At 40.6% G+C, this 14,212-nt stretch overlaps 1 protein-coding gene across 1 annotated transcript; it reads left to right on the top strand.

Moving 5' to 3' along the window:
* Positions 1-9,312: 9,312 nt before the first annotated feature.
* LOC148036249 (expansin-A10-like) lies at positions 9,313-11,502 on the top strand. Its single transcript, XM_087678262.1, has 3 exons — positions 9,313-9,653; positions 9,837-10,158; positions 10,779-11,502. The coding sequence occupies exons 1-3, from the start codon at positions 9,479-9,481 to the stop codon at positions 11,080-11,082; spliced, it is 801 nt and encodes a 266-aa protein (XP_087534388.1). The 5' UTR covers positions 9,313-9,478; the 3' UTR covers positions 11,083-11,502.
* The last annotated feature ends 2,710 nt before the right edge of the window (positions 11,503-14,212 follow it).

Here is a 14,212-nt window from a genome sequence, read left to right as displayed (position 1 = left end):
ACCTTGAATCCGACACTCCTCTTCTACTCTAAACCCCGATGGAAGACCTTCAACCCCCAACACGATGACAACATGTCCAATGCGATGATTCCATAAATATATATGTAGTATATTAGCCATAGCTAAAATATGGTTAAGGGATCTAGATACAAATAAAAGATAGAGAATGCTAGCCTTGGCACCTTGAGCAAAGACAAGATTCTCACATGTAATCTTCCATGTTGAGTTACCAAAGATACAAAATATTATCCTCAAGTGTAACAACATTGAAGTAAACCTATTTAGACAAAGAAAATATAATGGTGAATTTATATAGCTCATCCAACTCATCCCAATCCACCTAATCCATATCTTCAAGCTTTACACTCTTCGTTTTCAATTAGCCTAACCTACTTTTGAATGAGTGCCTACTATATCTGTGTCTTCCAATAGGTGAAATTTGTGCCATCAAGCTTTTCAATATTGAAAATAGTACTATCAATCGAAGAACCAAGCATAATGACAATACAGGAATGCAAATCCAAGAGAATGGGCTGATATAAATGACTGTAAATCATCCCCCAAAACTCAATCAAAATAAGGGAAAAACTGAAGGGAATAGCAAAGTATAGAGCTGTCCACTAATTACATGCAATAGACTACAAAAGTATAATGTTTGCTCTCTAAAGACAATACTGAAAATTGTAGTTATAGTAATGTTGAAATAAAGAAAATAGTATATGTCAATCCCATTGTGGGAAAATAGCCAAGAAAGAAAGCTCTCATTGCAACCACTAGTACTAAAGATTGTCACAAACTCAAAGTGTCAATAAACCATACATCCTATAAGCATATACATCACTGATAAATTACTGACAGAGGTAAGTGTTAGTGTCCAAAGCATAGAAAATCAAATCAGCCCTCAAGCAAGAGTAATTGCATCCAATAGTATATATGAGAGCATATACATGAATCAAGAGTCCCACTGTATCAAAAAACCAACCTCTACTAAGTAAGTACAAGTGTCTTCCACTAGAAGTGAATCTGGAATGCAAAGTGAGTAAGCAAACCTCAAGACATATACATTAAAGCATCTAAAAAGCCCAAGTGCATCACAAATATATTAGTAGGAGCATAAGTATCCAATGAAGGTTTAATACCTATAAGTGAGTGAGCATGGAAGATCAAAGTAACTGATTGAAGCTCAAGTACATTAAGTGTAGCCCAAATCTAATGCCAAAGCATGTCATAACCATATCAAAGCTCATATATCAATGTTAGACATCACCACTAGATATGTAGCATACCCGAAATACCATGTAGGCACAATAGGCATTCAAAGCATGAAGCTCACTATTGCATGCTTACTGTCCAAACTATTATTACAACAATAAATGCTTCAATGAATGAGCTAGTCAAGCTCTATTTAGCCCAAAAACCTTTCTGAAGCACGAATGCATTATTCAGGCATTACAAACATTCGCATAAGCATTAGTAGAACATAAACCAATCAAATTCTTATTGTCCAAAGTAGAAGCATTCTATTCTATGTAATATAGAGAACTGACTGCATAGAATCAACTCTATGAGTGCTCAATTATATAGTTCTCATTGCACTCATTATTTCCAGCTATAGAACATCTAAATCCAATATTGTATACAAAAGTTGGTCAAACTATGAAAGTGCTATCAAGTTTACATAGCTATCCATGATTTCTGCAACATGCTATGTATCCACTCAAAATAGATAGAATGGTTGCTTTGCAGCTCAAAAAGTACTCAACTAGGCTCACTTAAGCCCTAGGAGGCTATTTAACAAGCCGAAAGCAAGCTAGAACAAACTAGGAGAAGGAAAGACTCGATGCATACCTCAAGAGAAAGAAACATTGGCTACCATGATACCTTGAGCTAAAGCTCCTCAAATGCCCACTCCAATACCAGTTGAAAGATAGAGATTGAGTGGAAGCACACAAGTAGAAGCAAAGAAAATCAAGAGCTATAGCAAATGGAGCAAGAGAGTAAGAGAGAGAGACACAAGATGTGGGAACTCTAATAGTCACGATGTATGACCAGCCTTCTGTTGGGGATAAAGGTGCCTCTACCTAGCCGCCCATGTATTACTATACTAATAGTACCCGCACTTGCACACTGTAGGCAGTGGGGCCCATCACTGTCACTTCATTCTTTATTCTTTTAGTTACATTTGAATAAAGGGAAGGCTGGTCACACATTGTGATTTTTGGAGTTCCCACATTGTGTGTGTCTCTCTCTCTTGCTCTTGCTCCTTCCACCACAGCTCTTGCTCCCACTTGTGCTTCCACTTAAGGGCTCACCTCCCTTCAATTGGTATCAAAACCTTCTTCTTCACGAGCTTGAGCTTGGTCCAGCACACTCTCAGCTTCCATTCAAATACCTATAGAAGTTATCTCTTTGTTGGCCATAGCCACTCCGTTCGAGCTTTCTATCAATTGCATTCTTCTTGGGCATTCTTTGAGCCTTCTTGAGCAAGTTGGAGTAGCCCCCCATAGCCCTCACGCTGCTAGTGAAACATCACATTGTGTGGATTGGAATCTTTTTTTAGCAATAGCTCACATTTTTCATCTCCTACAGCATATCTTGTTCATTGGGCAGCAATACAAGCACTTAAACACTTGGTTTTGATGCTTGGCATTGATCCTTCCACTCTTGGCATTCAATTTGAGTGCTAAGCTTTAGTTTTGGACTCCTATAATAGTCCAAAATTGTCATAAAATACAGTAGCACTTATCTTTGATGTCTACACTCATTGCCATTGGTTGGATGATGCTCGGTTATGCTTGATTGATGCTTATATATTCGGGGATGCTATGTCATTTCTTGGAGTTGATTTTGGACTAATTTAACCACTTCATTTACTCTATTTTGACTGAGGTTTGCTAGTTAGAAATACAAGGCAACACTCTATTTGATGCTTCTATGGCCAGCTTTGTTGGTCTTATGATGCCCGATTATTCTAGGGTGATGTCTACATGTATGGGAATGTTATGACCGTGTTATGGATTGGATTTGGAGCTAATTTTGGTATTGAAATATCTTGGTTTGACAATGTATTCATCATGGCTAAACCTCTTTTAACAAGGATTTTATATACCTATTGATTCTTCTGGCTGTGATTTTGATGTTCTATATGCACTACTGATGTGTACCATTGATGCTAATACATTGGCATATCATATGCCTATGATTTGAGTGGATTTGAGCTTGATTTGAGGACAGATTTACTCGGTTTTGGCATTGAATTTACTACTGTAATAACCAGGGTTGAAGCCTATTTGGTCAGTGTATGCTCTACCTATTGGTCTCACAAGTGCCTCCCAAGTGACTCATATGACTACATGGATGTGTATAGAGGTTGGCATATGCCTTGTATTTCTTCGAAATGCCTTTTGAGCATTGATCGAGCTTCGTCTTGGTTGGCATTTGATTGACATTGGTCTACAATCGCATGTCTATGGTCTATGCTTGACCCTTCAGTACATGCTTTGATGCATATGTCAAAAATGCATGCTCCTTACATTTTGACTATTACATGATGTACTGGGGATGTTATAGGTGATGCTTGACTGATCCCTTACTTTGGATGCTCCGTTGATATATGGTCTTGGCTCCATGATGCCTTATGTATTCACATGCTATCTTTGAGCTTGGTTGCTCAATTGACATCGATCTTTCTATCAGTGGGAGCTTCATGCTATCTCTGGATATTACAAAGCTTGTGGTTTATGCAGTTGAGCTTCTTGAGTAGATGAGACTGGGATCTCTTACATGTCTATGCTCTTGATAGACACTTGTTTGCATTGGATGCTTTTGGGCTGATTTGATCCATATTCTCTTTGAGCATACACCAACCTTTTTCAAGCCCTATTAATTAGGCATACACCTAGGTTGGCTTACTCTCCGAGTTCTTTATGCCAGGGCTTGTATCCTCCTACTGACATCGATTGCTTTGATACATTTGGGTGTTTGGCTCATGGTTCTTGGCTGCTACAATGTTTGTTACATGACTGCTCCATGCAGGATCTGACATGGCAGTTATACTTGAATTTGGATCACTATTAGCTCTCTTTTTCTCACTATTGTGATTTATTACAATAAGATGTTTTATGTGGACTATGATGTATTTATTGAGCTTAATCATATCATTTTGATGTAAATTTGGTCCTATTTGATGGACAGCTAGTCATTTTAGCAATTTCTCTTATTTTTAGCTTATTTTGGCAGTGGTTTTGGCCTATTTACTACTAATTACAGTAGGTTGTTTTCTGCATAGTCTGCTTCTCTTTGACTCATTATGGCTGGTCATCTCAAAGATACAGATTTGTTTAACATTTCCAAGTTGGATGGCACCAAATATGGCTACTAGAAGTTTCAAATATGGTAGGTTTTGGTGTAAAAATTGCAAATTAAGCCACTAAGAAACAAAGGTATTAAACCCGAGAAGATGGATGATGATGACTAGGTTGATTTAGATGCAGTACGTAAGTCCACTATCATTTTATCACTATTTTAAGAGGTCCACAATAATGTTGTTGAAGATGAAGATCAGAGAGCATGGAATCTATGAGAAAAGATTCAGGAATTTTATGCGAAGCAGAGCCCTACTTTGCAGATGTATTGGCTTAAATAGTTGATGGATCTCTCTGCATGACCCCATTGTCTACTCACTTGAGCCAGTTTCATTCTATCATGAAGAATCTACTTCAACAGGGTATTGAGTTTTGGGATAATCTACATCCTTTGTTTCTGCTTGGCACTTTATCTAAGTCTTGGGATGATGTATTTCACACTACGATCTGTGTATCAACAAACTTGATGGACTGAAATTGAAAGATGTAGAGAGTGCTCTTTTGACTGAAGAAATTAATAGGAAAAACAATGATGCTTCCCGCAGTTCATATGCTTTATCCACATTAGAGGTGGTAGAAGTGGCAAGAAAGATAATGATCGTCATGGAAAGGACTTTGAGAAGTCTCGATCTAAGTCACATGGATGCAACAAGTCCCATAAACGTAAGTCTGCCCATCAGGGACAACATTGTAAAATACCTTCTTAGAGAGGGATAATATGATGGTGGACTTACATAAATCATCTAATTCATCCCAATCATCTGCTTCAATAAGTTTGGTCTTGATACCCTTATGTTTCAAGGGCGTAACTTGCATTTTATGCACTAAACTTGCCAAATTTGGGCCTCCTAATAGATGTAATGGTGCCATACAACTTGTCAATATTGAAGATAACACTATCAGTAGAGCCACCAACCATAATGAAGGCAAACAAGTGTACCAATTGTCAAAACAAGCTATGGTAATTACTGCGAGTATACCTAAAACCACTACCAGATTAAGGCTGAGAACAAAGGGTATTGACCAAGTAATGAATGATCCACAACTAAATACAAAGAACTATCAAATGAAGGTGATTTCTTGTATAAACAGTGCAATAAACTACAATTACAACATGTTGAAGATGAAGTACATCAGTAAGAGATCAATGCAAGAGGAGCAATCACTAATATAAGATAAACTGCAACTACCATTGAATAGGTCCAACTATAGTGAGTGAATATGTGAGTTTCACCGAGAACTGACAAAAAATCAATGTGTCAGATTGAGATACATCCCATAGGCATAACCATCATGCATAGAAAGGGTCTCACGGGTAACAAAAGAGACCAACTAGAGGCACAACAGACTAAGCAATGTAACAGAAGCTCAGTAAATAACCAATCAAGATGCATACTTCATTGACAACATCGTGACACAAATAGGTGCCAGCCCAAAAGTAATTTTAGAAGCCAATGGATCATCACCATTTATGTTAAAAACTCGAGCTAGCAATATTTTAGGGGCATTGATGTGTTAGTATGCTATGACAAAGGGAACGATGCTTTGCTTTTCCTCATTTCACACTCTCTTTGAACCAATCATAGTGTTTGATACTCTTGTTTCTCAGAGCATGCAACCTTTAGGATGGTAGGCCTTAGATTACCAATTTCAAAAGATCATAGGAGTATAAGGTTCTTCAAATTGAACCTTCTAGGTTGATGTTTTGCGACAAGGTATAGCTGGAGACCACTTGACCAACTAATTCCATGCATCCCATGAGATCCGAATGTTGCTACTAGTGGAAAGGTGTCCAAATAATTACTAAACATTCTAACTAAATGAAGGGAATCTTGCAATCAATTAAGACCCCTAAATCTCAAATGCTAACTTTGTATGGAGTAGATAGAGGTATCTACAAATCTTCTCTTAAAGCTCGAGTGCCACATGGGGGATATGAGAGAGAGAGAGAGAGAGAGAGAGAGAGAGAGAGAGAGAGAGAGAGAGAGAGAGAGAGAGAGAGAGAGAGAGAGAGAGAGAGAGAGAGAGAGAGAGAGAGAGAGAGAGAGAGAGAGAGAGAGAGAGAGAGAGAGAGAGAGAGAGATTGTGTTTGTGTATACAAATGTGATTGTGTGTATAATGTAAATAATACATGGTGTGGGACATTAATAGACCCATGGTAGTTGAGAGAGAGAGATAAAGAGAGAAAATATTGTTTATACACAAAGATGACAGAACAAAATAAATTGTCTAGTCTTTTCATTTCCTTTTTGTAACAGTGTCAATTTTCTCTTTAGATCTTATTTTGTGTATATAGAAAAGCTATATAGTTGCTATATGAGAAGAGAGATATTACCACAAATAGTATGGTAGTTTCATTTGTTTTCCAAAACTTCTTAATTTTAGTTTAGGTCCTTAGAAAAATTGTATGTCTACCATGTAGGTTTGGTTTTTAGAGTTTTAAGGTTGGTGATTAGTTTGGAAGATTTGAAATAAGATGTAATCTAGATAAAGATAGTATAGATTTCTCTTTAATTTTTAGACACATGATTATTTGTACTACCGGGGAAGGCAAACCCAAGGTTTTCACACACCCACAATACTCAACACACACTCAAACCAGTAGGCTACAACCCCATTAGCATTTCTCTCTAAGTTCTAGTCATGCATGCATATTTTACATAATAATACTAAGGAATTTATGTAGAACTAGCCAAATATACTAAGTATTTTCACTAAATCCTAAGCATTCAATTTTCCAAGTATACATGATGTATTTCAAAACCATCTAGCTTAATAGAGTTTTAGTTTACTTGAGCATCTTCGCCACAAAATATCTTCTTATTCCTGACTTCCCATAATGCATAAAGTATAAAAATGCACAAGGTCCAAAAACCAGTGCCTTGTCTTCCCATGGTATTAACCCAAAAATGCATGCCTCAAGGATGATACCACTTTGACCATATAAAACCATGCCATGTAGTCCTAGCTATGTACTCATCCCAAAAGAGGTGCCTGAGTGATTCCAACCCACTACAACTGTATTTCCCATTGGACATACCTTGCTTCATAAGTTTTTTTGCTATGAAAAAGACACCCATTAAAATTCTCCAATCAAAGATTCAATCCCTTAAGGGATGCTTAAGTAGCTAATTAGTTTTACATGCTAGACTTAGCCTCCCATCCATTATGGTGATTTGTCAAAGGGTTTGGATTTTCCCTCCATCCAAGCTTGTTTGCCTTAGTTCCCCACCTTTGCTACTCAAACATTTGCAAAAAGCATTCTTTAACTGGATAGCTGTGAAAGTGATTGGACCAAGACATGCTTGCCATCTTCCAAGGTGGAAGGAAACTACATTCCATGCTAGTTCTAAAGATTTACAAAGACCATGACTTAGCCTTTTCTCTTGGAACACATGATTAATGTGCTATCTTATTTAAACCAATCATTAACCTTAAACATGCCATATTTAACTAGTGATCTCCCTCTTTTTTCCTAGGAAAAGGCAAGTAGGGGATAAATTTTCCAAGTCCAGAAAGGATTTTCTTCTAAGGCAAATTGTATTTTCCTTGCATTGCCCACTTTAGCTTGCAATGCTACTTTCCAATCTTGAATGATGCCTTTGATCAAGCATTGGATGTGATGACCAAGAGTGCATGGGATATCGTGATTTCTTTGCTTCCAATCACGCAAGCCAAATTCAATCTCATGTTCTTGCAGAAGAGGATTTTAGCCATACTTATTGTCCATTGAGTTTCCTCTCCCAAAAACTTTTGAGTAGTTTCATGCTTCCTTTCACCATGTTTTGAGCCAAATCTAATAATTGTGAACCACCTTGCTCTAACCTCTTTTTCAAACAATTAGCTTTGGTGATTAGCAAGGCATATCTTTATTTTGAGAATTTCTCCCATAAAAACTTGCTTATCATGGAGTCCCAAACCTTTTGTAGAGCCTTAGTGTGTGCATTATTTACAAATATCTCTTAAATTGTTAGTTCAAGTTCTTATAAAAATTGCATGGCTACAATATCGGTCCGATTTTTACAATTTCAAGTTTGCAATTGGTTTGGAAGATTTGAAATGAAGGTGTAGTATAGAAGCACCAATAATCTTAGATATAGATATATTGATATAGATATATGTAGTTCTATGATTGAAAATATTCTCAGCTGGTAAATAGAGATGCAATGCTAAGAACCTCCAGCTCAAGCGGTAGCACAATGGTGTAATAAACCCGAGGTCACGAGTTCCAATCTTGTGGGTTGTGGTGTGGCAACTTGTATGATGTAAGAAGTTGATTATAGCTCCACGTTGTTGGTCACTAAGATGGACGTCGTATTATGCGAACATTTGTAAAATGTGCAGTGGTCAAGGGTTTGGGTGCCCGTTAAGCACAAGTGTCAATGTAAGCCTCAATATATTCAATTAATTAAAAAATCATTTAGCGTCTAAAAAGAGATGTAATAGTGACCCCTTCACTCTAGGTAAATTGACTTTTTTCATGTGACTAAAGGTCAAGGAGGGAGGCCGTTGCATGGTGGGATAGCGGGGTTTTTATTTATGAGGTAGCAAGATAGGTGGGTAGAGTTGCTGGTTGGAGGCCTTAAATGGACGGCGCTCCGTTCAGTTACGACCTCACCCTTTTCACACACAAAAACCAGGCAACACCCCGAAAGAGAGAGAGAGAGAGAGAGAGGGGTGGACGGTGGAGTTAAAGAGGAAAGGGAGGGGGGCCGGACATTAAAGGAGAACTGTGATGACCAATCGGAGCATTTTATAATTCAAATTGAAAAATGAAAAGGGAAAGCCAATGTTTTTGTGGTTATTTTTGTGTTGCCGGCGTCAATCACGGGCCCGCAGCTGCGATGCATTGAAGGATCTGCATCTCTCTCTCTCCATTTCTTCCCAACGTGAGTCGTGACTCCAAAAATGGGTTATGTGATACGCCTCCTTTTATCGTCGTTATTATAAAGCCCGCAGCTGCGGCGACATGCATGCATCGCACTCCCCCTGTCTCCTATATCATTTACCATACGCAGATCTTCTCTTGGATTTTTGCCGGTTTGAACTAGGCCTCACGATTCGCCCGCAGCTGTTGCGTCGGCGGTAGTGTCTTGTCGTCGAAGGTCCCAGCTATGGCGTCTCTGCACTGTGCCGTGCTTGCGCTTCAGCTGGCCATAGCAGCCGGAGTCGCAGCTACTACACGGCCGGCTATGGCGTCGTATTATGGCGGGGGCAGCAGCGATACCAGCGGCTGGAGCAGCGCGCACGCGACCTTCTATGGCGGCAGCGACGCGTCGGGCACCATGGGTAAGTTTGTACTGTTCCCTCCAGGCATAAGGCTGCAGCTATGGCGTCTCTGTAATCATTTGCAGGTGCAACTCATTTGTACCGCACTGGATTGGATACTGAATTCTGAATTTCGTACGTGAAGGACTCAAGAGTACTGCATTGGATGTGTAAAAGTGTAATACTAATTTTTATGAACTGCAGGCGGTGCGTGCGGCTATGGCGACCTGTACAGCTCCGGCTATGGCACCAGCACTGCAGCCCTGAGCACGGCGCTCTTCAATGGCGGGCTGAGCTGCGGTGCCTGCTTCGAGATCCGGTGCGACGCCCAGGCCGACCCCAACTGGTGCGTCGGCGGCAGCTCCGTCGTCGTCACCGCCACCAACTTCTGCCCTCCCAACTTCGCCCTCTCCGAGACTAATGGCGGTTGGTGCAACCCTCCCCTTCAGCATTTCGACATGGCCCAGCCTGCCTTCCAGAAGATCGGAGTTTACAGCGGCGGCATCGTTCCTGTCTTATACCGCAGGTCAGCTTCTGATACTGCGCATTGTGGTTGTATATGAATGCTTTCCTCCCACATTGTTTCAATTCTTGGAGATAGAACGATATCATTCGTCGGAGTACTAGCTAGTTGCAGTTGGGGCGTGGATGTTGGTCTAAGGTTTCCCCTGTTTTTCATATAAGGTTTACTGTCATGAGCTTCTTCTTGTGAGGGGCGTGGTTGTTGCTCTAAGTTTTCCCTGGTTCTTTCATAAAATGTTCAGTGTCATGAGCGTCTTCTCGTGAGGCACTGCATACCTAGTTAACTGTGGTTGGGGGCGAAGGGGATGCCACTGCTTTTGGTTCCAACCGCACTTAGCTAGATTTGCAGTTCCTCCCTTGCGGAATTCCCTTGCAGACGTTTGTGATGTTGTGGTGATTCACATTGTTGGAATTGTTGTGGGAATTTGTTTAGAATCATCACACCTAACTAGGTATACAATCTCTCCCTTACACAAACTCATGATGTGGTCCTAAGTCACAATGTGGTAATCATTGTGGGAATTTCCCTCGAACTTCTTGTCATTGTATCTCCGGCATTGTAGTAATTTTCAGGGCTGATGAGGGTTGGCTTTAAAACCGTCGCACTCTGTGATTTGGTAACAGGGTACCCTGTGCTAAGTCTGGCGGAGTCCACTTCACTATTAACGGCCATTCTTTCTTCAACCTGGTGCTCATCACCAACGTAGGCGGTGCAGGGGATGTGCAAGCGGTGTCCATCAAAGGCTCCAGCACCGGCTGGCAGCCCATGACCCGCAACTGGGGCCAGAATTGGCAGAGCAATGCCCACCTCGATGGTCAGACCCTCTCCTTCCAGGTTACCACCAGCGATGGCCGCACTCTGACCTCGTACAATGTGGCACCCTCCGACTGGCAGTTCGGGCAGACATTTATGGGAGAGCAATTCTAGCATAGGGATCTCGCATTTGTTTCTTGAGATATCCTATTTCTACTTTGGATTCTTGTTTGGATCGTATAAGCAGCTGAGATAGCCGAGTGTATCAACAAGCTCTATCTTCTTGTCTGATTCTTTTCACAAGAAGATTGCAGGGCAGTTGAAATCCCAGCACTAAGCTGCCCGCTGCTCTTGTAATTTTTAACACAGTATTTATCCTGACCATATGAGAGAGAGATAAAGAGCCATTTCAGCTCCCAATGGGCGGATGTGGTTGCCCTTCTGCAATCCACCGCAACTTGCCTTTGCTTGTTTCATATGCCTGGCAAAGAGCAGCTCTAACATCTTGTTAGTATTTCAATCTGTAACAAAATCATCCTCATTGTTCCTTCGACCTCTAAGGGTCCCCATTTTATCGCCTTCTCTGTTAGTTTCATTCTCGTCTTTCTGGTTGTGTGTTTGCTCGTCTTTATGTTTTCAGAGTATCATTCCTTGCCATCTTTAAATATTTACAACGTGATTGGTAACTACTATGATGGGAATTCATCATTGTGCTGTAACAAAGATGTAACCATTCTACAGACGGTGAGAGATCGAATGATCGAACAAGACCCCCTGTGATTTACCTTTCTGCTGCGACTCGATCAAATGTGGCTAGTGAGATAGCGGCTATTGTGGATCAACATGCTAACAGCTGGCCCTTCGTCAGCCACAATTTCTTCTGGGAGACGTATTGAGAGGCTTAGTGCATGCTGAGTGGCTTTTTTAATTTGTGCTATAATCGTTGCAGCCTTTTCCCTGGGGATGTAATAATCAGGGAGGTGATTGGTTCCTGTATTCCAATGGGCAGTTTGGATCTTTCTTGGTTGATGCATTCGTCGATTAACTTTTATGTGTTGCTCCTGTACTCGACATAAAGCGACGAAATTTGTTTCTATCTGAGCGAGCAAATGGAACTTAGCCCAACTCGGTACAGCAACATCGCAAGTACTCGTCATCTTCTATATCGTATGCCATGTCTCTATTCTAATGACTGACGGTGGGCAGCAGGTGAAGTGACATAATTTGTTGTATCAGAGACAGACTTACAGGATTCCATATTGCTTTGCTAGGGCATAAATATTGATGATAAAAGGTTCTTACGTGACAAAAACAGGAGTTGGTTGGGCCGACTTTGAATATGGCTAAAGTTTTCCTTCAGTGTCCTAAGGTAATCGTCAAGTGCCAAGTTGCTTTATCTTGGAAAGTGAGATCATTCCTCTTCCTCCAGATGAACTTGAGTGTGACAGCAGAGATCACATATCTGTCTCAAGTAAGCCTGATCCAAGAAACCCTAACAATGGCTTGAGCCGCCTTTGAGTGGGGAATTTTGAGATTGCCCATTTCCAAAGTTTCCAACCTTGAAAAATTTAGCTTGTGGGATGGGGTGCTTTTTCTAATCTACTTTAACTTGTGTGTCCAAAGTAAAGGGTGTTGCCTGAGGACAATTCCTTCTCCACTTGTTGGTAAGTGTCAAAGGGATGGTCAAAGAGGGAGGAAAGAAATCAGTGTAAACGATATTTGAGTAATGGCTTGTGAGTGGGCTCACCAAGCACCTCAGAAATGTAGGTCTAGGAGAGGACGTAGGCCAGTTAGGTCGGGTGTATCGCAAGATATGTTCCAACCATATAACTTCCTTAAAATTCAAATTAGAGAGCCTTTATTACGTCCAATGCCTACTATATTGAGCCCGTTGTCCCAAAGCTACTCCCATGTCTTGAGGTCTTTCTCATGTATCCTTCTTGCTAAAGATTGGATAATTGGGATAGGGACCATCGACGGGTTGTATTCAAAAAGGTTGACCTAGAATTTTGAGTAGTAGGAGTTATCTCCATGCTTGTTGTCAACAAAGGACTAGCTAGTTTGTGCAATGACAGGTTGCCAACCTCTAACAATGGTTTGAGCCATCTTTGAGTGTGGAATTTTGAGAGGTTGTAGATAGTTGCAGACCAAGTCCTACCAGGGAACATCCTACCAAGCTTCACTCTTGGAAGTTGAGGTAATCCATGCCTCCAAGATCACAAACTAGGGTTGGGACCCATCCATCCTTTTGATAATTTGAAAGCAAATTCTACTAGCTTTGTCCAGGGACACTAGCCTTGCTCCATCCTCACTTCTATTAGCAATAAGAACATTCTAGTTGAGTTGAACCATCAACTTTGTATCCCCCTTTGACCATAATAGTTGTCCAAAGGACTTCTCAACAAGCCCCCAAGAAGACAATGGTAGAGAAATCTTTGTTTTATCGTGATACTTTTCAAGCTTGACATTTCCTAGACACGCTACAGTCTATGTAGCATGTACAACAAGCAATCCATGTGGCAGGAGCGTAGATGCATTGTCCATAGGACACATGGCAAGTTTTGGTCAGACAATTTTTTTGTCCAATCGGCTGCATTTAAGCTGCATTACATGCAGCCGACCATATGTTCTAGTGCATTATTTTTGGCCTATTTATTGGCCTTAGTCTTCACATGCCTTTACAGTTGTGCTCTTAGTTTTCAAGTTGTAGACCGTGGAGATTGCACTTAGGATTCTCGAAGAGTGAGATCTTCGAGGGCGAGACATATGCAAACATTCTCTCAGCACCCGTGTATATGTCTGCATCCTTATACAACATTCTTCACTGTAGGTTTTCTATGTTTCACAGTCTCTCTCTCAGTGTTCACTCTTTGTTTTGGTCATATGCTTGTGTACTGCTTCACTCTGACATGGTATCAAAGCGTTGAAGGACTTTGACCTAGGGTGGACCTACCTGAAAGAGAAGATTATAGTGTGACACAAGGTTGCATTTTCAGTGTTCAAGGCCGAGCAAGAGGGTTGTGTATCGAAACAAGTTTGAGATTTTAGCTTGACACAAAGTTGTATTTTTAGCTTTCAAGGGTGAGCAAGAGGGATGCACATCAGAACAAGGCTGAGTCGAGCATGGGCATGTGAGAAAGGAGAAAATTTGTTGAAGTTGCTGATTTTTATGGTTAGAGAAGGAAGAAGATTGTTTTTTGGGCTTTCAAGTGCAAATTTTACAGTTTCATTGCCTGAGACTGGTGAAGGAGGAGTGGGACGAGTGGTGAAGAGTCCTAGCAGGCTGCATTCTCACAGTCAGAGG

This window comes from Lygodium microphyllum, chromosome 5, assembly GCF_053477565.2.
Source record: "Lygodium microphyllum isolate KBCC chromosome 5, Lygodium_microphyllum_v1.1.10, whole genome shotgun sequence".
Lineage (NCBI taxonomy): Eukaryota > Viridiplantae > Streptophyta > Polypodiopsida > Schizaeales > Lygodiaceae > Lygodium > Lygodium microphyllum.
This window is presented reverse-complemented; position numbering and strand designations above follow the sequence as displayed.